Source organism: Anabrus simplex, chromosome 2 (genome assembly GCF_040414725.1).
Source record: "Anabrus simplex isolate iqAnaSimp1 chromosome 2, ASM4041472v1, whole genome shotgun sequence".
NCBI lineage: Eukaryota > Metazoa > Arthropoda > Insecta > Orthoptera > Tettigoniidae > Anabrus > Anabrus simplex.
Genome location: NC_090266.1, coordinates 364,298,313 through 364,324,974, shown reverse-complemented (window position 1 = coordinate 364,324,974; position 26,662 = coordinate 364,298,313). Strand labels below are relative to the sequence as shown.

General features: G+C 39.4%; 1 protein-coding gene across 1 annotated transcript in view; it reads left to right on the top strand.

The window, feature by feature from the left end:
* Nucleotides 1-26,662, top strand: part of LOC136863549 (sodium channel protein 60E-like) — a 280,338-nt gene that overhangs the window by 97,673 nt on the left and 156,003 nt on the right. Inside the window, exons 5-9 of the mRNA XM_067139930.2 lie at nucleotides 4,389-4,530; nucleotides 9,775-9,909; nucleotides 10,004-10,385; nucleotides 16,281-16,444; nucleotides 21,898-22,036. Of these exons, the coding sequence (XP_066996031.2) occupies nucleotides 4,389-4,530; nucleotides 9,775-9,909; nucleotides 10,004-10,385; nucleotides 16,281-16,444; nucleotides 21,898-22,036 (962 nt within the window). The remainder of the gene's footprint in view (nucleotides 1-4,388; nucleotides 4,531-9,774; nucleotides 9,910-10,003; nucleotides 10,386-16,280; nucleotides 16,445-21,897; nucleotides 22,037-26,662) is intronic.

Genomic DNA, 26,662 nt, shown 5'->3' with positions numbered 1-26,662 from the left:
CAAACTAAGTTTTGAGGAAAAAAGAAAATGGATTTTGATAGACTGACATAATTCCAAATGTGTAGGATACGCGTACATGAAATTTAGCACGCATATTTTCTACATAAAATCAACCTTTTTCCCGACAGGAGATGGCTCCAAGATACGTATACTGTACAGAACTTAAATTCGACCAGCGGTTGAGATGAGCCCTTATTCCACTGAACCACTCATTTCTAGACAGAGGATAGCAACGAATTTCATTCATCCTCAAGAGACCAACTGAAGGGCTGGTGATATGAGAGGCAGCGGTACCGGTCGTTTAAGCTAAAAACTGTTTTGAGGACGCCGTCAGGCTGATTACATGGAACTCCAATCTGTGAAGGCTACCTGGCTGGACTACAGTTGTCTTGGCACGCCAAGAGGAGCTTCCCCTTTATGGGCAGTAGGCTATGTGGTACGATTTGTTTGTTTAAACAGTTGGACGTTTTATAGATTGGCTCAAAATGAATGACACTGGGGCCATTAAAAATTCACTTGTGATGCAACAAGTGACTTAGTTTGACTATGATAAATGAAATTATTTCAGAAAATTGTGAAGCTGTCATTGTTGCATGACATGTTCATAGTATGTATGACTTACGGACGAAATACGAAATAGCTTCATAATTACAAGTTATAAATAAAAACTCAAAATGAAGATGGAAGAATTTATATTTGTCTTCTATGATCATGTTGTGTTTTAGAACATTGATGTAGTCGAATGGCATTTATGAATTGTGAAGTATGGGACATTAATGTCATTAACTTCACTGGCACGTCAAGAAACCTTCTAAAAGGTAAAATTCCAGTACTTCTGCGTCCCTAGAAACTTATAACAGCTCCAGAAATTTTAAGCAGATCATATTTACAAGTAAGATCGAACTATATGGTAGGAAATGTACTTAGGAACCATATTACTATAAAGGTTTATGAAATGCTGTTTTCAATAAAACAGTGAAGTTATTTTTCCTTTGTTCTTATCACCCGATAAAACTCAGCTGGTCTATTGGAACCTCTCGGTTGTATTCCAGTCGAGTGTATATATGTTGCAAACATACTGTTAATTTAAATAATATCTGTTTTAAATTACACGAAGACAGTGCAGGCTTTTCTAAATAATTTAATATTTTGCTAATATATTGAAGATAAATTATTAGAAAATCAAATAAGATTATAAAATCTGAAATATTCCATTCTTCAAAGGCATTCTATGATATATTAAAGGCTATAAATTGTATAGCAGATACAAGAAAAGCAGTGTGCCAAAAAAAACTAATTGCAACCTGCATTCATGCCGTATAACTTATCTTGAAGGAGATAAAAAGTGTTGAAAAATTAATACTGGTTATGAATCCATTCAAAAAATAATTACTAATGCCTTGTAGAATTTAGTGTTATGTTTACTCAGTAATACAATATTTGATCAAAAGTATCCGAATACCTACAAGAAATTCTCTGGAGGTTGCTCGGATCTTCTGCCCAGTAGAATATATTAATACGGGATGTGGGTGAATCCACCCTTGGCTTTTATTACAACTCAAAGTCCGCGGGTGAGAGTGCCTGCCAAGTGTAGGAACGTCTCGGGGGAACAGCGGACCATTGCTCCTGCAGCACTGCGGCAAGTGTAGCTAGAGATGTGGGTCGTTCCAGTCTGGGGGGAATTCGCCGCTTCAGTTCATCCCAGAGATATTCGACAGGATGGAGATCAGGGCTCTGAGCTAGCTAGTCAATTTCAGGAACATGTTTTCAATAAATCAACCATTTACGAACAGATGCCACTCTATAGTAGGAGCATTATCACCCAGAAAAACAGAGTTTTCATCTCTGAAATGGTCTTCTACCGTAGACAACATTCAGCTACTTACCATACATCCTTCCGCCTTTGACATGCTCTGATTACGAGAAGACCAAATCCATTCCATGAAAAGCACACTCACACTGTCACCTCAACTCCGTCAAATATCACTGTGACCACCGTCAGGCTAGCATGTATCGTTGTCCTGACATGCGCCACAACCAAATTTTGCCATCATACTCACACATGGCATAGCGCGATTCATCACTCCAAACCGCTCGTCTTGAGCACTGTTGGGCTAGCATGTATCGTTATCCTCACATGCGCCACAACCAAAAATTCCCATCTGACTATCACATGGCCTTCAATCGAACTAGTATCCGCACTGTTTACACTAACATGGAGCTTAGCGTTCGCTGGCCAAAGTGTTCCTATATTCTGGCGCTCATTCATGGTGTTAGAGCTGCACAGAAAAATTTACGGGTGATATCATGTGATTTTCCCCTGCCACCTTCTTTACTGTTCGACGGTCCCTGTCGGTCAACACATGTGACTGTGGTTTTATTGTACTTGTGTTTTCCCGTTTGTACTTCACAATAAGGTTGGAAATGGCCCTGATTGATGACTTACGGATGTGGGAACTAATAACCATTCCATATTTGAAACCATTAAGCTCCCTTGCTGCAGCCATTCCACGGGTATCCCGTAGCACTGAACAGCACTGAGCCATCAACCGTTGATTATAGCAGCAGCGGCGATCGCAGTGACAACTAGGCTGTAGAGCAGCGGTTTTCAAAGTGTGGTACGCGTACTACAAGGGGCACGCGGGGTCGTATCAATGGGTACGCAAATCTATCATAGCTTCTAACAGCTTTCAGTGAGTATTTCAGGAAGGAGTCGAGCCTGCATATTTTCAATAAAATCTTGTTTTGATTTTGTGTTCTTGTCTACCACTACACAGACCCCTTTTCAAGCTATTCATTCTAAGATATGTGTCAGTTCGTACCGAACATCGACGTGATGTGTAAAAATGCTTACTTGTGCTGCATTGCTCTTGTTTTAAATTTTTGTTTCGAACACTCATTCACTTCGATTTTTCAATAGCAGTATATATAGTAGACCCTACAATAGTAATTGTTGTATGAATAATACACGTATAAATCGTTGCTAGGCAATGAAAATCTCCTAATTCCACTCACAAGAAAACCACGTTTCTCTGTCTGTCATGTGAAGGCTTGCCGCGTTGCCTGGGAAGGGAACAGAAGAATCGAATGGTCGAATAATTGGGCTATCATTACGCAGAGGAAATGGCAGAAAGAGTCTCCGGCCATTGGTGACCACTCAGGTTTGGACTCCTGCAAACTTTGCTCCGAAGGAATTTCGAGAATTCCTTTGCCCAGCGAAGGTTATACAGGCAGGGTGTTTCAAAAATGGGGGCATAATTTCAGGTAGGTATTTGTTATATGTAGACAATCAAAATAGTTCATTACAACATGTGTCCGGAAATGCTTCATTTCCGATGTATAGCCTTCACAACATTGAACTTCACCGAAAGTTTTTCTTCCGCAGGTCATTGTCATTACAGAAGATGTTCAAAATGTCCACCTCCTGCTTGAATACAGACCTCACATTGATGTCTCATTGACTTGGATCGAATGTTTCCTCATCGATGGATAGGTAGAGGTGGCCCGATTGCTTGGTCTCCACGCTCACCTGATCTGAACCCTCTCGTTTTCTACTTGAGGGGTCATTTAAAATCATCGGTGTATTCGTCTCCGGTGCCTGATGTGGAAGCCCATTGGAATCGAATTGTGGCATCGTATGAGGACATACGCAATACTCCTGGAGTTTGGGATCGCGTTCGCAGGTCAATGACACATCGATGTGAGATCTGTATTTAAGCAGGAGGTGGATATTTTAAACTTCTTCTGTAATGACAATGACCTGTGGAAGAAAAACGTTCCGGTGAAGTTCAGTGTTGTGAAATCCACAACTCGGAAATGAAGCATTTCCGGACACATGTTGTAATGCACTATTTTGATTGTCTGCATGTAACAAATACATACCTGAAATTATGCCCCCTATATTTGAAGCACCCTGTATACAGTGTATTATTGTTATTATTGGAGAACAGGGTGGTGTAGCGGATTAGCTGCTTGCCTGCGACCGTGGCTTGATTCCTGGTGTTGCTGGGGTGAGATTTTCAGTTTAAAATCCCGTAGTGTCAGGAAGGTCATGCCTCATTGCGTTCAGGGACTCTGAACAAGCGCGATAAGCTATGGAAGACGGTGATGATTATAGTTAACATTATTTCGCATCCAGCAACAATCATGTGTTACTTTTGTTATAATGGCAATATACTCGTACTTCGGGGTGGGGTGGGGGGGTACGAAGGTAAATCAGTTGGATTTTGGGGGTACGCCAACCAAAACGTTTGAATACCACTGCTCTAGGTTAACATTTTCAGAGGAGTATTCGGATACATTTGATCACATTATGTCCCTATAAGTTTAGAAATGAACTAATATTAATTTATTCCAAGAAATTAACGCTGTACGTGTTGTATCTTTAGGCACTGTCCACCAGGATACTTCTGTGTTCAAGTTGGAGAAAATCCAAATCATGGTTACACCAACTTCGATAACTTCCTCTGGTCTATGCTCACAACATTTCAGCTCATAACCCTCGACTATTGGGAAAACGTGTACAATATGGTGAGTATGTGTGTGAATTGTGAACGAAGTCTTAAAAACTGGAGAATACGAATGTTTATCTCTGAAACGTGTGTTAAATATTCACTCATTGTTATGTCTTTTCCTTTTCTTCTAATGAATCACACCTCAACAGTCTGAAACCTGCCAATGAAGTTACAAAGTATACTTGATTTCTTGTACACTTACACATTATCCAGTAGATTATCTTCTGTTCTACGTAATGTAAACAGCCAATGGGATGGGTTCAAAGAAACTGGTGGTGTGTGCGAAAACGGGTGGTATGGAGTGGTCAAGATACACTATATCATAACAGAGAAAGAAGAGATTAATTTGGAGCTGCAGATTGGAAATAAATTGAGTAGGAAGTGCTTGTAGGAGCAAGGAGAGATTGAAGAAACTTACTAGGAAATTCAAGTTTAGGAAGAAATGTAAGCCAAGGAGAACATGATGGCAACATACCTGGCAGTCATATGAATTGGAGTAAAAATGGAAGGGTATGTGGACAGGTATCTTAAAGCAGAAACAGGTGCCAGGAAGGACATTCCAGGGTCATTAATGAACAAGGCGAGTATATATGTGAGGACGATTCGAAGGCTGAAATATTCAGTCAGCAGTATATCAATTGTGGTAATCACATTAACGAAGTTGTAAATAATGTTTAAATATTTCATCATATGGTTATGCGGGTACTTAGAGGCTGTAGTAAGGATGTTAAGGAGAAGGCGTAAGACCCCAATTAGTGTATGGTTCCTGTGTGTGGGACCCACACCAGGTCGATTTGATACGAGAACTGGAAAATACCTAGACGATAGCAGCACGATTTGTTCTGGATGATTTCGAAAAACAACAGTATTACGAAAATATTGCAAACTTTAGGTTAGTAAGACTTGGGAGTAAAGATACGAGCTGGTCAATTAAGCGGCATGTCTCGAGTTGTCATTGGAGAAATGGCGTGGAATGACGTTAGGAAACGAATTATCTTGTGTGGAGCTTTCAGAAGAAGGAAAGATCATAATATGAAGATAATGTACAAATGTAAGAGGAAATATTGTGGAAAATATTCGTTTATAAGAAGAGGAATCAGGGAATTGAATAATTTATCAACGGGAATGTTGGGTAAATTTACATGTTCTTTGAAATAATATTGGGTAGGGTACACAATTGATAGGGAACCTGCCACTTTGGTGACAGCTCTAAATTCATGCCACTGATTGATTGATTGATTGATTGATTGATTGATTGATTGATTGATTGATTGATTGATTGATTGATTGATTGATTGATTGATTGATTGATTGATTGATTGATTGATTGATTGATTGATTGATTGATTGATTGATTGATTGATTGATTGATTGATTGATTGATTGATTGATTGATTGATTGATTGATTGATTGATTGATTGATTGATTGATTGATTGATTGATTGATTGATTGATTGATTGATTGATTGATTGATTGATTGATTGATTGATTGATTGATTGATTGATTGATTTAACTTATGACTTATTTGCATTCTATTTGTTTGATAATTAATATTCAGGTGCAACAGAGGCTTGTTTTACCACGAAATCGAAGGTGATCGTATGTACCATGAGTATGTTTATGTTCACATCGCTGTAGTTAACATTTAACATAATACCAAGGAAAAAAATCATTATTTGGAGTGAGAATTTCTCAGTGATGAAAGCAATTTTTAAACATATTTCTATACTACACATGCATTTGGAACTAGGTGCTCGTACCCATTATATATTACGCTCTTCTTCGTCTCCATGGCCTTTTTTCCCATTTTCTTGTGATCAGAGCTCAGAATGGACTTGACCCAGATTTACGGCAGGATCCCCTTCCTGACGCGGACCGCATGTGGAGGTTTGTATTCACTATTCAGTGATTCCACGGGGGTTGTTAGGGTGGTATGATTCGTTTTGTGTGTTGTGTGTAGATGAAAATTTGTCTATTAAGACGAACACAAACACTCATTCACCAAGTTAGAGTAATTAACCACATGCAGTTGAAATTTCTGAATGGACCAAAATCAAAGCCGGTGCCCCCTGAACCGAAGGCCAATATATTGACCATTTAGCCAAGGAGCAAGACGTCCATACAATTACTATATTTAATTTTGTTACATTTGTTATATGCGGGCCCAGCCACAGCCCCTTTCGGTACTTCCTGGAAAGTATTACTGGCCCAGACCGGGGAGCTCCCAGCTGCCTGGAAGGCCTTTCTTGTATTTTGGTTCCGTCTGATTTCCTCGTGAGACTTCTGGAAGGGAAACGAGAAATTTCCTACTCTTGCCGCACCGCGAAGGTTCTAGTGCACCATCATCAGGATATAAAAAGAAGGCTAACCATTTTTACACGATTACTGTGATGTTCTGGTAGAATGCAGTTTACAGCATGCCCAGACGACGTACTAAACCAGATTACTGCCTTCTCCCTGATTTCGACGAGGTTCAAATAATTGGCATGAAGGACATGGGAACGTCGTAAAGACTGAGAGCCCAGGGTGATCGCTGTAGTGCAATGGCTGCTCAACGAGTGAGAGTAGTGACGGAGATGATAGTCGTCAGAAAATCCACTCAGGAGAATACTGTAGGAAGACACAGGTATTTCCAAAGAAACCACAGCAAGAGGAGATTATCGGATTGTGTAAATGGTTCTGGTAAATAGGCAAATGACGACAGTTGAAATATGATCAGCAGTTACAGACAGAGGATCACCACAACCCATCGGCAACAGTTTGCTTGAAGCTGGTCTGAGATTATGACTTCCCATGCAGTGAGTACCTTCAACGCCACATCTAAACTTCCATGGTGTAGCGATAGATAAAACTGTGCAGATGACCGGCGTTCAACGGTGTTTAATGATGAGTCTCGCTTCTTTCTTGGGCCGTCAGATTAACAAGAGCATGGATACAGAAGAACTGGTGATTGGGCAAATCCAACTTTGAATCCTGAGAGGTATACTTCACCAACCCCATGGATTAAATAAGTACAATAACAACGGAATGAATACGAACGAATACAATAAATGAAATAATTAACTGAAATGTCCGGAAATTATGCGCCAGAGTTCACGTAAACGGATCCCTCAAATTTTGTTAGACCATGTCAGTTATCATTCCCAGGGCATGTACATAAAGCTGCGTGCTGGTATACCTGATTCGGACCTCTGAAAACGATTAAACAGGTAGGAACTGCACCTAGGCTCTCCAATAACTTCTCCACTAATTTAGCTTAACCATAATCTGTATATTAGCACTTCATCAACACGCAATAAATACAAAATAACAAAAAAACTCAATAAATAATTACATCTGCTGGAAGACTCCCTAAGTACATTCAATAATCCTAGACCAAAATCAGTAGAAAACGACATCGAGGACTTCACTAACATTTGTAGTGAGCCCAACGCAAAATATTTACAATGCATATATGTAGATAGATTGCCTTTCACTGTTTTTGTGTATCAAAATAAATTGCCGGCTCTCCCTATCAGCACATTGTATACCACTTTGATACTGTAAGTCTTTAAATCATTGACACTAACACTTGGTTTTAGAGACACTTTTGCTTTCACAAACACACGCTGTTGCTCTGTGCCTTTAAACAAGGCTATAGATTACCAACAGTTGCCATGAGATATAGAAGACCAAGTACATGTACTGCATCAGTACACTGGCACAAGAGTTGTGTAAATATTAGCAAGTAAACTACATCACTGTTCCGTTCGTCAACAATCAATCGTTAATAGTCAACAGTACACTAGTTAAGGCTCGACAGTTTTAGCAAGTAAATTGTTCACAGTAATGGTCCCTTATCCTCACTCCGTCTCGATATCTTCAAGCTCATGCAAGCGTGACTGTCCAGTCATGAGCGAGAGATTTCCCGTGCTACGGAAACACGTGGTTATTATCCAACCACGCCCGAAGCTATGGTTTCAGGATGTCCATATCTCATGATTTGGACTCTTCGCATGATTAACCAAAGTTTCGCTGGATGTTTTTCCTAACCTGGAAGTAGCATTGTGTTTCCCAGCTGCATGTACAAAATAAATTACTAGCATCTAACATGGAGACCTTCCAGCTTCAAATGTCCCTACAGTAATACATCAATAAAGTAAAAATATTAATAATAATAATAATAATAATAATAATAATAATAATAATAATAATAATAATAATAACACGTTGTAATAAATACAGTACATGAGAAAGTGTTCAAAAAAGACCAGTCACATATGCGTCCAGCCCGACGAACTTTCCTCTTATCATCTTGAAAATATCGGAGTATCAATAGCATACTCATCATGCAGATGTTGATTGAAAGACAACACCTGATCATCAAGAATGTTTAAATAAACGTGCGTCATTGGAATACAGGCAAAAACGTAATTCGTCAGACTACGCTACGTTTCGCCTGTCACCTACTGTCCACATTCGGTGATTCCTAGCCCATTAAGAATGCGCAGCTTTCTATGCCGGTGTGAGCAATGGCCTCTTGCGAGGTGACCGACTCCAAATGTTCATTGTGTGCAGTTCCAGTCTCTGTACTCTCACTAACAGATTGGGTTGGATCTTCGTTCACTGACTGCGACAATTCCTGTCGTGTTTGGAAGCGATTTTGATTCGCAAGCCATGAAAAGTGTCTCCTGTCCCTTTCAGTCAGGACCTAATTCCGACTACAATTCCGTCGTCGTGTTTTGTAGCCAAGTCTAGTATACCACTGCTTGGAGACACGTTAAAGAGTGCGCTGTGAAACACCAGCAAATCCAGTAACTTCACGCACCGTATGGCCATGGGCACGGCCAAACACGATTGCCTCTTTTGGCCACTATGTCACATCCTTACATCTACCCGTGTGGACGTACACTGTCCGCTTGAAATATTAATTTCTCAGTGATCGCTACTGCCTTATGCTCACGTAGAGGCAGTACGCGTACGGTTGAGCAGGGGATTCTTTCACTGTGCCATCCGTACAGGCTTAATGATGCATCTGTGCGTGTGCACTGGGATGGCTACTTTTTTGCCCGGTGAACTTATATTATCACAAATTACCTACGCATATCATTACACATAGATTTTGCTATTTTATTATGCTACTGATGGATTATAACGCAGATAACCGTACCGTCATCAGGCATCCTTCGTAAAACAAGCTTCTGTTGCACGTGTTCTTCATGACTGAAAGAAAATGGAGGTGTGGATGATTAATAGATAAATCTATTTCTCGTTGCAGGTACTGGCATCTTGTGGGCCAATCAGTGTAGTATTTTTTACCGTTGTTGTGTTTTTTGGTTCATTTTATTTAATCAACCTAATGTTGGCTGTGGTAGCTTTAAGTTATGAGGAAGAAGCAGAAATTACTCAAGAGGTAAGTGTGATGTTTCTTTCAATAAGTATTAGTTTGTTACTTTCTTCATATACCATAGTATTCTATATCGATATTTCCCAATTTACAATTACAGGAACGAAGAAAGGATCTAACAGATCATAGAGATGACTCAACATTCAGCTTCGACCCGTCCAAGATTAATGTTAAGCAGCTGGAAAAGAACAAGCGAAAGCGTTTGGATTCACGGAAAGGTGTATTATTAGCGTCTTACTCAAGAAAGAAGACACGCCGGAGGAAGCGTGGCCGAAGTGGCGGGGGTGGGGGTGGCTCAGGATCAGGAGAAAACGGGAGTGGGCAAGGGCGAAGTAGATCAGCTACTCCCAGTCCTAGACATAGTAGTACTCCCCACCCTGAGGAGCGTCCGCAATCTCTCACCCTCACCCCCGCTCCTGCAAGTGTTTCCACCCCAGAACCTGTTCGTGCTTCCGACAGCTTGCGTCCTAGTAATGCATTAGGTGAGTTCATTCAATTTTCCTGTCTGCCTTAATACGTCTGATTTTGTTGCTGCCTAGGACAGAACTAATCATTATTCTTTTTTGGAATTCCTCGCATATATATAAGGAAATATTAAAGATAAGTTTGGTCTTTGAAAGAATATTTAATTTGAGTCATTGCGTTAGTGAAAATAAAGGGAAGCGTTCGGAAAATGTCACATTTTTCTTTCTTTAGTTGAAGTGACTGCACTTCATAAAAATTGAACGAAAAGTGAGAAAGAAAGAACAATTCTTAATAGAGAAACATTTTTCTAGTATTTAAGAAGTAGAGATAATGGTTGTAACTTCAATGATTTCTCATTAAGTGTTATTTATTTATTTATTTATTTATTTATTTATTTATTTATTTATTTATTTATTTATTTATTTATTTATTTATTTATTTATTTATTTATTTATTTATTTATTTATTTATTTATTTATTTATTTATTTATTTATTTATTGTTCGTGGTGTGGATTACTGCAGTCACGTCCTAGTTATTGAACCATGGGCAACGGCTGAGTAGTCTAGTAAGAGGTCCTGCGAGTCAGGAAACCAGTTGCAGTGGAGTGGGAGTAGGGATCTCCGACACATTCTGAGTCATGGCCCTCCTTGAGCTCAGGCGGCTAGGACTATACAATCCATTAGTGGTCCGTAACCCGTTAAAGGAGAGATCCTCACTGGGATTAGGTGTAAGTAAGGGTAGCATCCTACTTTGCTGAATCTACCGAGCATAGAACATTTTATGCAAGGCTCGGATGTATGTAGGTAACGGAGTCCCACTTCGATTTGAGAAGCGAGGTACTCCTTCGAAATACCTTGGCGAACGAAATGGAATTTGATGGGGAGCTATCAATATCAAAAGCGCTTATGGAGGGAAGAAAGTAGAAATAGCTCAGTCATCAAGGAGGATGTGTCTGTATGTGTCAGAAGTTAATGATATTCGTGTAAGGGGAGATGACAACGAGGAAGAGAGAGGACATTATAAAGTGTTCTTGATGGGTGTTAAAAAGGAAAGAGCAGAGTGTGGTGTAGGACTGTTCATCTAGAATACTATTGCACGTAACATAGTTTTTTAGGCACGTAAATCAGCGAATTATTTGGGTAGATTTGGCAAATAGGAAAATTAGGACGAGAAATATCTCGGTGTATTCACCATGTGAGGATGCAGATGAGGATGACGTTGACAAGTTTTATGAAAAACTGAGTGACATTGTACTCAATGTAATTCGCAAGGATAGGATAGTGCTAATGGCTGATTTCAATGCGAGACTTGGAAACAGAATTGAAGGGTATGAGAAGGGGATTGGTAATGTGGGGAATATATAAAAGCTAATAGGATTTGGCCTGAATTCAGGAAATCTGTTAGGAATGCGTGGTTTCTCCGGGGATTATTCGGCGATACGGACCACTATCTGACTTGTAGAAAACTAAGTACGTGTGGGCCTAGAAAAGAGAAAGTGAAATCTGTCTACAGACGAATAAGGGTATAAAATCTCCAGGACGAAGAAATTAGACAGAAGTACATGGATATGATTAGCCAAAAATTCCAAAATAATTCAGTAAGCAGGTTCAGGGTATAAAAAGAGAATGTGTGGCAAACAAGGAAGTTATAGTAGGAACCGCAAGGGAAACAGCAAGGGAATGTCTAGGAACAACTGTGTGGAAACATGGGAAAAAGCGAACATCTTGGTTGAATGATGACGTGAGGGCAGCTTTTCAACGTAAAAAGAAAGCTATCAGAAATGGCTCCGAAAAATACTGATGGAGACAAACAGATATAAACAGAGTGAAACGAATAGTTGTTGATTTCAAGAAGATGTCATGGCAAGATTTCGATAATAACGTGGAAAGGCTTGGTTAAGAGGTGGGCAAACCTTTCTGGAGAGTAACAAGGAATATTAGAAATGCAGGGAAAAAGGAAATCAATAGTGTTTTGGATAAATCAAGTGAACTCAAGTAGATCCCAGGGATCACTGGACAAGTGAAAAGAATATTATGAAAATCTTCTCAGCCAAAAAGGAAATATTTCTTGTGACGTCGGGTACAAACAAGCTCATGGGGAGGAGGACAATGAGTGGGGTACAAATACACCATCCCTGAACGAAAGCTTACAGCTACGTGGCCCTAAACCGTGCAGCCAACTCACTCGGTATTTAAATATAGCCTAGTTCTTTTAGTTCGGTATCCCCACATGAGTATAAAGACGTTCCCATTACGTGATGGGGGAGGGGTGATAGTACAGAATTATGCGGCAACTCTTTAACTTCCTTTCATCGCCAGAGGGAAACGTGTTTTACATCAATATTTAGAAGAAGGGGTATGAATGAAGGGAATATTTTAAGGAAGACGGAAATATAATAAAATGAAACTGACAGAAAGAGAGGAGATACGGTTGAGACCATTATGAAATGTTTCACGAATTCGGGATAGTAAACGTTGGAGGAGGGACTGGTGATCTTAAAAATATGAATTTTGAAAATGAAAATCCACAGCCTGTTTCCTGTCATTCAACCGGGTCGGGAATGGAATGAATGAAGCCCCATCTAGCGGCGAGGATAGTAATTGCCCCGACTGCTGAAGCCTGTCGATCTCCTCTGGGGCAATGATTAATGAATGACAGATAAAATGAAATTATATTGGAGAGTGTTGCTGGAATGAGTTATGACAGGGAAAATCGGAGTACTCGGAGAAAAACCTGTCCTGCATCGGCTTTGTCCAGCACAAATCTCACATGGAGTGACCGGGATTTGAACCACGGAACCCAGCGGTGAGAGGCCGGCGCGCTGCCGCCTGAGCCATGGAGGCTATATGAATTTCGACATTCGGTATATACAAATGACAAATGTTCTTAATATGACACAGCGGTATTTTATTTATTCATTCATTTATTTATTTATTTATTTATTTATTTATTTATTTACCTATTTATTTATTTGCCTTGATTTCCTTGGAATAGTTAAACCTTCTATAACACTAAACCACGGTTAACATATGCATGAAGCTAATACAATTCACTGTTACAAGGAAATCATTTTTAAAACTAACTTATACATTAATTATAAATATTTCAGGAATTTGATAATACAAAGTCCGCCTCTGTGGTGTAGTGGTTAGCGTGATTAGCTGCCACCCCCGGAGGTCCGGGTTCGATTCCCGGCTCTGCCACGAAATTTGAAAAGTGGTACGAGGGCTGGAACGGGGTCCACTCAGCCTCGTGAGCTCAACTGAGTAGAGGTGGGTTCGACTCCCACCTCAGCCATCCTCGAAGTGGTTTTCCGTGGTTTCCCACTTCTCCTCCAGGCGAATGCCGGGATGGTACCTAACTTAAGGCCACGGCCGCTTCCTTCCCTCCTCCTTGCCTATCCCTTCCAATCTTCCCATCCCTCCACAAGGCCCCTGTTCAGCTTAGCAGGTGAGGCCGCCTGGGCGAGGTACTGGTCATTCTCCCCAGTTGTACCCCCCGACCAAGAGTCTGAAGCTCCAGGACACTGCCCTTGAGGCGGTAGAGGTGGGATCCCTCGCTGAGTCCGAGGGAAAAGCCGAACCTGGAGGGTAAACAGATGATGATGATGATGATGATGATGATACAAATAGTGATAATTATTATCATTGTTACTGTTGTTGTTGTCGTTTGGGTAATCAGTCCATAAACTGGTTTCATGCCATGCCCATGTTAACATTTGCATTTCAACGTAAACTACTACATCCTACATTTACCCTAATCTGTTTGTCATTTTCATACCTTGGTCTACTACTGTCATTCTTACCACCTAAACTTCCCTCAAACGCCGACTGAACAGATGTCTTAAGTTGTTTCATATCATTCTACCTCTTCTTCTGGTCGAATTTTACTAAATCGTTTTCCATAACAATAATCGTAGTAATAATAGTTACGACCAAACAGAAAACAAGTATTTCTTATACTGCTTTTTGATGAGCCTGACGCCAGGCTCCGTAACTTGTCTGGTATGGGGTTCCAGACGCACAGTACCTACTGTGGTGGAGTTGGTGAACCTTTTGGTGACGTGGGTGGGGAATGAAAGAATATTCGTGTTTTGTGACATGCAGTTTATGAGCGCCCGAGAGGTCGGTAAACCTGGATGCTAAGTACTGAGGCGTGGACACACTTAAAGTGCTGTGAAGTATCCACTAGGCATGAAGTTGCCTCCTCATTTGCAGGTTTAGCATAGACAGTTGGTTAAAATGCGGAGAGATTCCACATGTTTTCACAATGAAAAATGAAACGAATGCAGGAATTATGAGCCTTCTGTAACCTGCTAGCTAATTGTAAGTTAAAGTCGTTATACACATCATCACAGTAGTAAAATGGGGGCTTTATTAGAATGTTAATTACGTAACTTTTTTGCTGTAGATAGCAATATTTTGCTCTTTGCAACGGATGGAGGGACCTATACACTCCCATGCTCTGTCCACGACAGACCATCATCAAACATAACGCCAAGATCATTTACAGTTTTTCTCGGTGCAACAGTGCTCTGATCATTTAACATAATGTCAAGTAGGTTCACACTTATAATGTGAGTTAAAGCTTTTGCTGTACTATTTTGATTATCTAGATCTTTTCATGATTAAATTTGAATCCATTTTATGTTTTCCAATTACAAGGAGATAACAATTCAGAATTCAGTTCTAGTATGTTTTCCCAGATGTTGCATGGGTCGGAATGTTTATAAATCTGCTTATTGTCAGCATACATTTGGTAACTAGAGGTTGCCAATGTCTTAGAAATATCGCTTATAATGAGCGAAACTAATAATGAGCCCAGCACAGGAACTTGAGGAACTCAACAAGTTATTTCGATCCAAGAAGAAGAGGTACAGTATTGGCCCAAAATTAGTCCCTGAATTGAATCACCGCATCATGCCGTTGGCCATGCTGCACGACTGAAATCAATTAAGGACGTTAGAGGAACATTCCTTTCAGCCTTAGCACTTCTAATGCCTTCTGTGACTTTCGTAACGGCTGTAGAAATACTATGGTTGTACCTAAAAACCCGGCTGGAGAGGATCTAATAGATTACACTTCGGTAGAAATTCTTACATTTGAACATGGATGATCCGTGCAAGGCCTTTGGAGAGAGCTGATATGATACTACTGAGGACGTGATGGGAGTAGTGACTTTAGGATTGGGATATACTGTAGTACGCTTCCATTGCGATGGGAATGTGCGTTGTCGACGAGTAATTGTAAATGTGCATAATTATGGGGATTATTTCGTCCAGGATTAGATCAGGCAATTCAGAACTGATACCATCTTCATTTTGAAATGTCCTTAGTTTTGTGCAACGCAAATTTCACTTAATTCATGTACACTGTACCTATAACAAGTTCCTCACATTTAGCCTTCTGTGAACTTTGGTTAGAAATTATTGCATATTTATTCTCACAACCTATATGAATGGGGACAATAATGGAACTTCTATTTAGACAGTCTTAAGATAATTCCGCGTCAGTGCTGCGTCTACATCTTTTACTAGTTACACCTAGGTTCCGTAAGTTTTTCCTTAATTTTGATTAGCTGTAGGTGTTCAGTAGCTTGTGTGTGTGGTTTATTTTGGTATTTGTGATTGACCGAGTAGCTTTATTTCTTAGAATTCTATACTCTTTGAAGGACTTGTCAGTTCTGTGTTTTCTGAAGTGTCTGAATACACAGTTACGTTCAGCAGAGCGAAAATCAGGACTTGTAGAGACTATTGCTCTTAGATGTAGTTCTTTGGTAGTTCTTTTGTTCAACTGTGTAACTATCCTATGTTAGTTTCGTTGTACTTCCCTCCATTTTATGTAGTACAAAATATAAATTATAGGCCTATAATACAAAAGGAGTGTAACCTAATGTTAACTTTCTGTGCAGGTCCTCCCCAGAGGGGTCAATTGCATTCAAGCAGGCATCCCAGCAGTAATAATAGTGAGAGTAATAATCGTGAGTCTTCTTTAGATGACTCTGGGGTGGTAGATGACCATGAAGAAGGCGATGTCACCTCAGAAGATGTAGTGCAAATTCCTAATGTTGTTCAGGTAAATTATAATTCTACTTATATGTACAGGCAGAGGGCCTTAAAATGTGAATATTTTTAGCCTGCAGTTGTAACTTAGGATGCAAGACAACTGCCACATTTTACACGCTGATTTCATATAGACATCAGAAAATGGAACATTGTAGGTAAGTCCATTTAGTACTAAGAGCTCTAAGTGATCAAAACATACTGATTGATTATCTAGTCTTACTAGATACACATTTCTTTTAATTTGTTACTGCACAAAGGTAACTGATCTTCTCATTTCTAGTGTTGACGTTGGAAGTGTCAAGATGTTCTTGTAAAGCTGCCCTTTTCCTGCATGTATCTCAGAATTATGTCATATTCAGCCGTCATATCTTTACAGAAATATCAACTCACTCCACAGGACACAAGTTAATTTAAAGGAAAATACGTTTAATTTAGTTGTCCCCTGTTATATTCAGTTAGCTAAAACGGGTACTGTAGGGTCATATCCACAGAACTGACCCATTTATTACGACTATTTTTCAATTTTAAAATTTTGATTCATGTCGCTCCGACACAGTAGGTCTTATGGCGACGATGCGATAGGAAAGGCCTCGGAGTGGAAAGGAAGCGGCCGTGGCCTTAAGTTGCCTGGCGTAAACATTGGTCACTACGGAAAACTCATATTCAGGGCTAACGACAATGGGGTTTTAATCCACTATCACCAAACCACATTGCCAACTCGCTTGGTCTACACCCTAGTCCGCGTACTTGCTTAAGCATCTGATGTAACGATATAGCTATATACAAAAGTAAGGGAGATAGATCGAATACAAATAATTAGAGGATTATTATTTTGTTGGATGTACTTAGTAAGATATATACTGGAATATTAACTAACCAACTAACCCCATAGCACTACAGCCGTGGACTTAATTAATGTACAGCTCCAGCATTTGCTTGGTGTGAAAATGGGAAACCACGGAAAACCATCTTCAGGGCTGCCAACAATGGGGTTCGAATCTACTGTCTCCCGGATGCAAGCCGCTAACCAAACGGCCAACTCGCCCGGTGGACTATTTTTCAGTGGATCACCTTGCGAAGTTTGGAGTAAGTTGGAAATTAATGGAATAATCACAGGCTTCAATGAGCATGACCGCAATAAACAGGGCATATATAAGTTCAATGAGCAGACAACTGCTCTGGGAGTGGTTTTAATTCAACATAAAATTCGACTTATTACGTGATAGCCAATAAATATTTTATAGTTCCATTTTCCCTGGAAATCAAATCTATTCCTTTTTCATAAATTCTCCACCATTCATGTTTGACGAAGCTAATGACAGTATCAATGAAATTACTAACACAAGGAACACAAGGGAATTAGAACATAGTAACTCATTTAACCATAGATTTCATCAATACATCGGGAAATAAATGTATAATATTCTCGTCAATAATGCATCAGTATTAACAAGAATCTGCATAATTCCTTTAGATTGAGGCGAGACATTGTTTATAATGTTAATGAGCTATTCAACTATTACAAAGCATGTTGAAACTGGCTTTGCGATCCTAAATTCCCATGCAAATATATACACTTCAAAACTCTGTTATTTGGTTGGCATTTAAGGGTGTACAAAATACAAGAAACCCTTATTTGCTGGCATATTGAAGAATCTCTTTTAGAGCTAAATTCCTGACTGTAGCGTACTTTAAAATCTGCAGAAAGTGATGGAGTGGATCACCTTGAGAAGTTTGAAAGTTGAAAATTAATGGAGGAATCGTAAGTTTCAATTAGCATGACTGCAATAAACAGGATATTCCAATAGGACAGTCCCAGTCAGACAAACAAAAGTTAGTTGCTATCGGGAGTATCACAAACACGTGCCTAAGGACCAGTTGCAGGAGGTATAATATATTTTAGAATACATTCATAGTTATGAAAATCTTTCAAAAATACTGATTTTTTAAAATGATTGTAAAATATCTCCATCTCTACCTTCCATTTTTGTTCATTTTACAACACTAACTGCTTACTTTAATTCAATATATAATCGTTGAAAGTTATCATACATTTGTTCATAACGCCAATTTCCTTGAAACAGAGATGAAAAACCCAAGTTTTTAAGCTTTCTGATTTACAAGGAAACTGTCTACCACGGTAAAATGAGATCATCGAGCTAGAGAGGTCACTCATTTCCTTGAGACGCATGGCATACAGCGAATGGTGTGGCCGGCATGTTCTGGGGACATGAACTGTACTGAACATGCACGGCATGAACTTAAGACAACATTGCCAACTGTCCTACCCCTCCTGCTTGTTTATCTATTTTAATTTATTTATTTATTTATTTATTTAACGTGTGGTAAAGATATGGACAATCAAAACCATGAAATTACAATATACGTATAAATACGTAAGAAAAACAAAAAGGTGATGATATCATCGTGTTATCAGAGGCACCAGTCACAATGGGATATCCAGAATGTCAAGTCACTGAATAACATATTCGGGATATCTTTTAAGTCTCACTGTGGCCCTTGGTATGAGTGAATAAGGCATTCAAACATGATATTGTTTGATATTCCGCTCCACAGTCACAGCTTGGTGAAATACGGAAGCCCCATTTACACAGTAAGATCGCAAGTTTTTCGCGTTTTGTATGAAGACGATTATAACACTAGGATCAGAGAGTTTATACACTTCTGGAGCTAATCGTGTCCACTGATATTAAAAGCTTTCTCATTCAGTGCATCAGCTGTTCTTTCGGGTGGGTGACGTGATTTCAGTCTTCTTCTACAAGCATCCTTGATATTCCGATGGATTGGAAGAAGAATGTTGATGAAGATATTATTATATTCTCGAAGGAGAGCATTTGAGCAGTGAAAGTGAAGTGGAGCAATATGGGAAATAAATAGTAACCAGTACGTTGGCGTGGGTCGAGTAGTGTCAGGTATAATATTCTCATTGAGTTACTACACTGATTGTCAGCTTCACTTGTATAGCAGCTGTTCAACAATACCGAGCAACAGTGTACTGTTGCTGAAAATACAAGAGCTGGGCTTCATAACGTAGCTGCTGAAGCACCCTACGAAGTACCTCACAATTTCTGAAGGATGTTATTTTCCTTCTGCTAACATTCAGCAACTGACTGATGCTATTATCCAAGAGTAGGAAAATCTGCCCAAAAAAAATTTGGATTTAATTTACTGTTTGTTTGCTACAGGCTTTTCATCCCAATTACAGCAGTATTCTTTGTGATACACAGAGAAATTACAAATAATTATTACTTAATATTAGCTAGCCTAAGTTAAATATATTCTAAACTAATCTTAATCTAATCCTTTTTACTGAAAAACAGAACGATTATCCACACATTCTGCAACGAACAAAGCTTAATTACATAAATAAACGTATCAAAATTTATTACAATTAATAACACAGTATACAGTCTACAGCAGGGCCTCTCGGGGTGCATGCACCTGGTGCAGGCACTGTACACGGTGCAAAAGACGACTTCGCTTGGTTGACCAGAGTGCAGACCCCACTCCTCGATTCGGAGCAATGGCGCTGTCTCTCTCTTTCCCCACGCTCCCACTGTCTCCCTCTTCCTCACTTGCTCCGTAGTGCTCCAAATCCGAGCTGAGTTGAGCCGAATTGAGCCGAGCTTAGCCGAGTAGCCCAGAGACGAAGCGTTGGTCCGAGCCGAGCCGAGCGGGACCGATGCACTGTGCACAGGAACATTGCACCGCTGTTTGCACGCGTGAGATTTTGGGCGCTTGAGAGGCTCTGGTCTACAGCATTAACATTTGGAAACAAACAAAAAATCAAAGAACAATACATTGCTTATTGTGACATTAACGGGAATATAAAAGCTGGCTTGTGCGATGCTCCGTTCTGAATGTGGGATCAATTACATATCCTTTCTTGCTGTCGTGAATTCATGAATTCTTTGGTACTGACGCGTTCAAGCTTGTCTCAGGGCCTGAGGTTTTCGTCATCAGTAACTGAAGGTTTAATAGACTATTACATTGTGCTCTTAACGGGTAAGGCGTGTCTCCACATAACTGGGCATATCAACACTCAAAACACACGCTATTGTTATTCTGAAAATCCACAATTTATGGAGGGAATTCCACTTTTTGATAGAAAAATTGGAGTTTGTCTTGCGATTAGCGGTACACACATAATCGGTCCCATTTCTACAAGGAGGGTGGTACCGAAATGGCATTTTCACCCCATTTTTTTAATCATTTAACGGAAGAAGAACAACCATATTTTTTGGTTTCAGCAAGATTCCGCAATTGCTTATGCAGCAGAGAAGTCCACGGGTACATTTACGGAAGTGTTTGAAGAAAGAGTGATTAGTGCTGGTTTAGAGCCTTCCTGATCCTCAGATCAAACAGTCTGTGATTTTTATTGGTGGGGTACCCTGAAGGAAAAAGTGTACCAAACAAATCCACACGCATTGGAGGAAAGTAAGGAAACGATACGAAATGCAATAAGAAATATTACAGTGGCCGAGTTAATTCGTGCCACTCGATTTTTGTTTACCCTGTTTCAGTGACTTCTGCACATACAGCAACAAAATTATTAAACTCGAACCTTACAAATGCCCACGTGCTCATAATCCCACAGCCCATGTGCGTTATTGCGAGTGGTTTTCGTCATCAGTCATCAGCCCATTTCTTGATGTATGGGCTAGAGACTACATTGCGATTTTGCCGATGTTGATAATAATAGGGATTGGTTTATTAAAATACTTCAAAAAATCTTAATTTGGTACCTAATGGATCCTTCCTGAGGAAGGATGACATTTCCAGCATTTGCTATGAGGTAAGAGTTTAATTTAGTCTATTATATTGTATATGCAGATTTTCAGATTTAAGTAATACCCGTATAAGACCTATCTGTTTCGGTGCGACGTAAAGCAAATTGAAAAAGTAGGTAGCAAAGATAGAGTACAGGCCGGCTGTACCCAGCTGAGCCGCGTGTTGGTGGAAGACAGCCTTGGCTCAGCCCCGTACCAGCGGTCAGTTTGTGTAGGGAAATCCTGTATATACACATAGTAAAATAAAACGTGCGTTAAATCAGAATTCTCAACAAAAGAATTGAGCTCTGCGTATTTCAAAACGCATTCTTACTAGCACTTGGTAGTTTTGCATTTGGATTGTCCATTTTGTGCAAAGATGTTTACCTACTTCTGAGAGAAAGTATTTTAAAGTTCCTGTTTGCACTTGAAGAACGGTATCACTGGTGTAAGATTAACAGCTTTTCCATTTCCATGACATCAGACTGAGTTAAACATTCATAAACTGACTGGAAATTATATTACCGTATGTTATTTTAATGCTACTTTATTATCTCTCGAGTCTATAAAAGCGAATTACGGAAGCTTCTCATTTTATGTGAATTTAAATTTTGATATTTGTGGACACAGATAATGAAAATATCTATAAATTATGCCTTTCTTGTGATTTCAGAGGGTGGAACCAGTTACTGTTGCCTTGAGCCCGAAAGAGATTCGTGTCATCAAATGCAATGGTGTGAGCCCGGGTCACGCCCCCAAGAAACATCTTTATACACTTCCTCCAGACTACCTTTCACACATAGTAGTTCTAGGTGAGCTGAAAGTACAATCATTTAACCATAGGTTAATTAATATAAAATATTTACTTACGACTAATCGAAGTATCAATGACGATGGAAACAAAGTTTTTCCAGTGGATTCAAATAACAGTTTAAAGAAGTGGAACTACGCTATTCCATAGGACATACATAAATTACATTATAGGTCATCTATTAGTCGAATGTATTTATTTTCTTTATCGCGAATATTTTTTATGTATGGGCGAGAGACTACATTACGATTGTGCAGATATTGATAATGTAAGGGTTAATTTATTACAATACTTCAAAAATCTTGATTTGGTACCTAATGGATCCATACTCACAGGAACTTTCATAACTAGCTCCTTTCAGCTTGAGTATGTTAACAATTCAGTTATTTTCCACAAAATACTCCAAATCTTTTCACTTTTATCGGTAAATAGCCTTAAAACTGAACCAACAGCCCATGATGGCCTTGTCCTTCCAAATGAAGTACTTTCCATCCAGATGCCTTGCAGGTATTCGAGTATCATATGGTCTACGTGACAACTTTCCCAGTCATATTTCTACTGGGTTTACTGTTTCTCGCAGCAGATGTCTGCTCAGTTTTTGTACAAGCTATAGATGAAACCCGGAGCCTGTTACTTTTCTTCATGGAGATGGATAGAAAATAACGACGCTTTACTTTATTTTGTTTTGTATGTAAGTTATTGACACCGGGATATGTATGACATCAACATGAATTCCATTAAGATAAATAAATAGATGATCTTACGCTAAACTGAACCAAGCGACCTTTGAAAAAGATGATGGAGCTAAATGAACGAAATCTGAAAACATGCTCTTACTTATCCTAGAGACTACCATGCTATATTTGCATTCCAACAGGAGGAAATGAAGTACACACACGATTTGATGACCACACTAATGTAGATTAACCTAAAGTTCAGTGACGGAAGAAAATTTACTTTAGTGTTCAGTGATTGTACAAAGCATAATTCACCAATGTTAAGAACTATTTCCTTCTTGTTATACTTAACGAATAATCATTTAAATTATTTTTGTTTTGATATGAGCACAATATACACATTTACCTCTTACAATAATTATAAATATGCACATTTTAATGCTCATTATCCACTGAAAGTGTTGTATATTTTATATTACCATATTGTATAATATGGTATGATTAAGAAATACTGAATTTCAATATCATTAATACAATAAGCTTAAACTAATAATTTAATATGTAGGGTTGTCCAATTTCTGCTGTGTATGGAAGGGAAGTAGATCTTTCTACAACTACGCGTTCATACTGCAGTTAAATAAGTTCTTGGAATGTGGTCCTTTTTAGCTTAAGACCATTTTGATATGTAATCTAATGGAACTTCAAGGTTGTCCTAAGTCATCCTTAGTACCTATTTTGATCCAAGTAAAAACGATAGTATTATTGAAGTAACTTTGTTATTGTCATTAATGTTTCCAATACTAAATCTGTCTAGAAATAGAACAAACAATACCAAAGTTGAAACTAGCAATTAAAATATTACATGAGAGTTTCTTCCACTTTGTCTTTTATTTGTGGGTGTTGTCCAGTACATGGTGCCCATACTTTTAAGGGTAACACTGAGTTGTTTGTGTCATTGGTCCATAGACTGGTGTGATACTGCCCTCCCTTCCACCCTACCCTGTGCTAGCCTTTTCATTTCTACGAAACTTCTACATCCTACACTTAAACTAATCTGCCTTGGTCTACACCTGCCGTTCATACCATATGCACTTACCTCAGAAACCAAATGAACTAGTCCTGGGTGTCTTAAAATGTGTCGTGCCAATCTATATCTTCTTCTTGTCAAATTTCGTCAAATCGTTCTACTCTCACCAATTCGATTCAGTATCTCTTCATTCGGGATTTTTATCTACCCATTTAATCTTCAGCATTCTTCTGTGACACTACATTTTGAGAGCTCCTATTCTCTTTCTTCCTGCGCTACTTATTGTCCATGTTTTACTTCCAAACGAAAGTCTGCTAATATCATCTTTATAATTCCTATATCAATGTTCGAATTGAGCTAATTTCTTTACTTAAGAAAGGCCTTCCTTGCTCGTGCTCGTCGCATTTTATATTCTCCTTACTTCTTCATTCATTAATAAATTGTTCTACTATTCAAGCAACAATATTCAACTACTTCTTTTAACACTAATATAATATATCCTGCGTCACCGGAACTTCGTTCAACTGCACTCCATTCCATTTGTTTTGAATTTATTTATGTTCATCTTGTACTTCTTTTCCAAGAATGTGCCCATACCATTCAGCAATGTCTCCAGATCTCCCGCAGACTCAGATAAAATAACAGTACCACCGGCAAATCTCAGAGTTCTGACTTCCTTTCCATGGATTGTGATTCCCTTTCCAAAGTTTTCAAAGTTCAGCCCTGCCTCACTCCTCTCTGGACTACCGAGCAGGATAGCTGCAGTCGCTTAAATGCTGCCAGTATCCAGTAATCGGGAGATAGTGGATTCGAGCTCCACTGTCGGCAGCCCTGAAGATGGTTTTCCGTCGTTTCCCATTTTCACACAAGACAAATGCCGAGGCTGTACCTTAATTGAGGCCACGGCCGCTTCCCTCCACTTCCTAGGCCTTTCCTATCTCATCGTCGCCATAAGACCTATCTGTGTCGGTGCGACGTAAAGCAAATACCTTCCTGGACTGTTGCTTCTCTTTCATAGCCATCGATTCTTATCACTGCAGACTGATTTTTGTTCAGATTTTAAATAATTCTTCTTTCTCGGTATCTGCTCCCGATAACTTTCATAATCTCCAATAGTTTGGACCAACCAACATCATCGAATGCCTTTTCTAGATCTACTAATGCCATGTACCTGGGATTATCCTTCTTAATTTGATCCTCTAAGATCAGGCGTAAAGTCAGAATTGCTTCACGTTTTCCTACATTTCGTCTGACGCCAATCTGGTCTCTCAACTAAGCTTCAATTTGCCTTTCCATTCTTCTGTAAATAACACGTGCTGAAAGTTCGCAAGCGTGAGATATGGAAGTAATGTTATTGTACGGTAGTTTTCATATTTGTCAGCAACTGCTTTCTTGGAAATAAGTATACGAAAATTATCTCTAAAATCGAACGGTACTTTTCCTTTACGAATACATCTCACACGCTAAATGAGATAACATTGCCATGCTGGTTTCTAGTAAGGCAGTAAGTATTTCTGAGCATATGTCATCAATTTCAGGTGCCTTGTTCGTATTTGGGTCTCTCAAAGCCTTGTTGAATTCTGACCTCGAAATTGGGCCTCCCATTTCATCAGCATCAACAGCCTTTTCTTGTTTCAGAGCCTTATCTACTTCTTTCTCTTGATAGAAATATTTTATATGATCCTGTCATCTTTCTACCTTTCCTTTTTTCCCACCCGAGCTCTTAATATTCATACACCAAATTTTCCGCTCTCCAAAGGTTTCCTTAATTTTCATGCATGCAGCATCTATCTTTCCTACGACTTTACAACCTTCAACGTCTTTGCACTTCACTTTCAGCCATTCTTCCCTACTTCATTCTTTAATCACCTGTATTCTCTTCTGCCCTCCTCATTTTTGCATTCTTGTACTTTCTCCGTTCGTCAATTAGGTCTAATATTTCCCGAGTTATCCGTAGATAATGCGATCTTACCTGTCTACCTAACCTTCCTTCAGCAGCCCTACTTACCTGATTCTTCACGACTGTCCACACATCATCTATTGGGTTTCCTTCATCCTATCCACTTAGTATTTGTGCAGCAAGATCCTTGAAACAATCCCTTACATTCTTTTCGTTCAATTTATGTAGATCCCATCGTCTTGCATTCCTTCCTTTATTCATTTCTTGAACTTTAACATTCCATTACCACCAAGTTGTGATCAGAGACCACGTCTGCTGCTGGGATAGTTTTGCATTCCTACACTGGTTTCTGAGTATTTGCCTAATCATGACGAAGTCTTTTATACTTTCCATTGTTTCCAGGCCTCGTTCATGTTTACAGACGTGGTTTGTGGTATGTGATGCAAGTATTAGCAACGACTAAACTATTATCGGTGCAGAATTCAACCAGACGACTTCCTCTATCATTCCTTTCTCCTAGTCCGTATTCCCCTCTTTCTAGGCCAACTACCGCATTCCGGTCTCCCATCACAATTAGGTTCTCGTCTCCGTTTTCATACTGTATTAAATCTTCCATCTGCCGGCCTCCTTGGCTGAATAGTCAACGTACTTGCCTTCGGTTCAGTGAGCCCTTATTTCGATTCCTGGCTAGCCCGGAGATTTTAACTGCGTATGGTTAATTCCTACGGCTTGAGCGCAGGGTGTGTGTGTTAGTCACAACATATTTTCTCTTAATATTCACACAACGCATCACACCACTAACCACCACGACATCACGCAATAGCGAATAAATCCATCCGTTTAGGGTTGGCGTCAGGAAGGGCACCCGGTCATGAAACCGTGCCAGATCCACATGTGCGATACAGTTCGCACTCACGACCCGACCAGTGTGAGAAGAGCAGTAGAAGAAGACGATTACATCTTCTGTCTCTTCATATATTATTTCGAATCCTTCATCATCTGCTAAACTACTGCAGTAAGCAT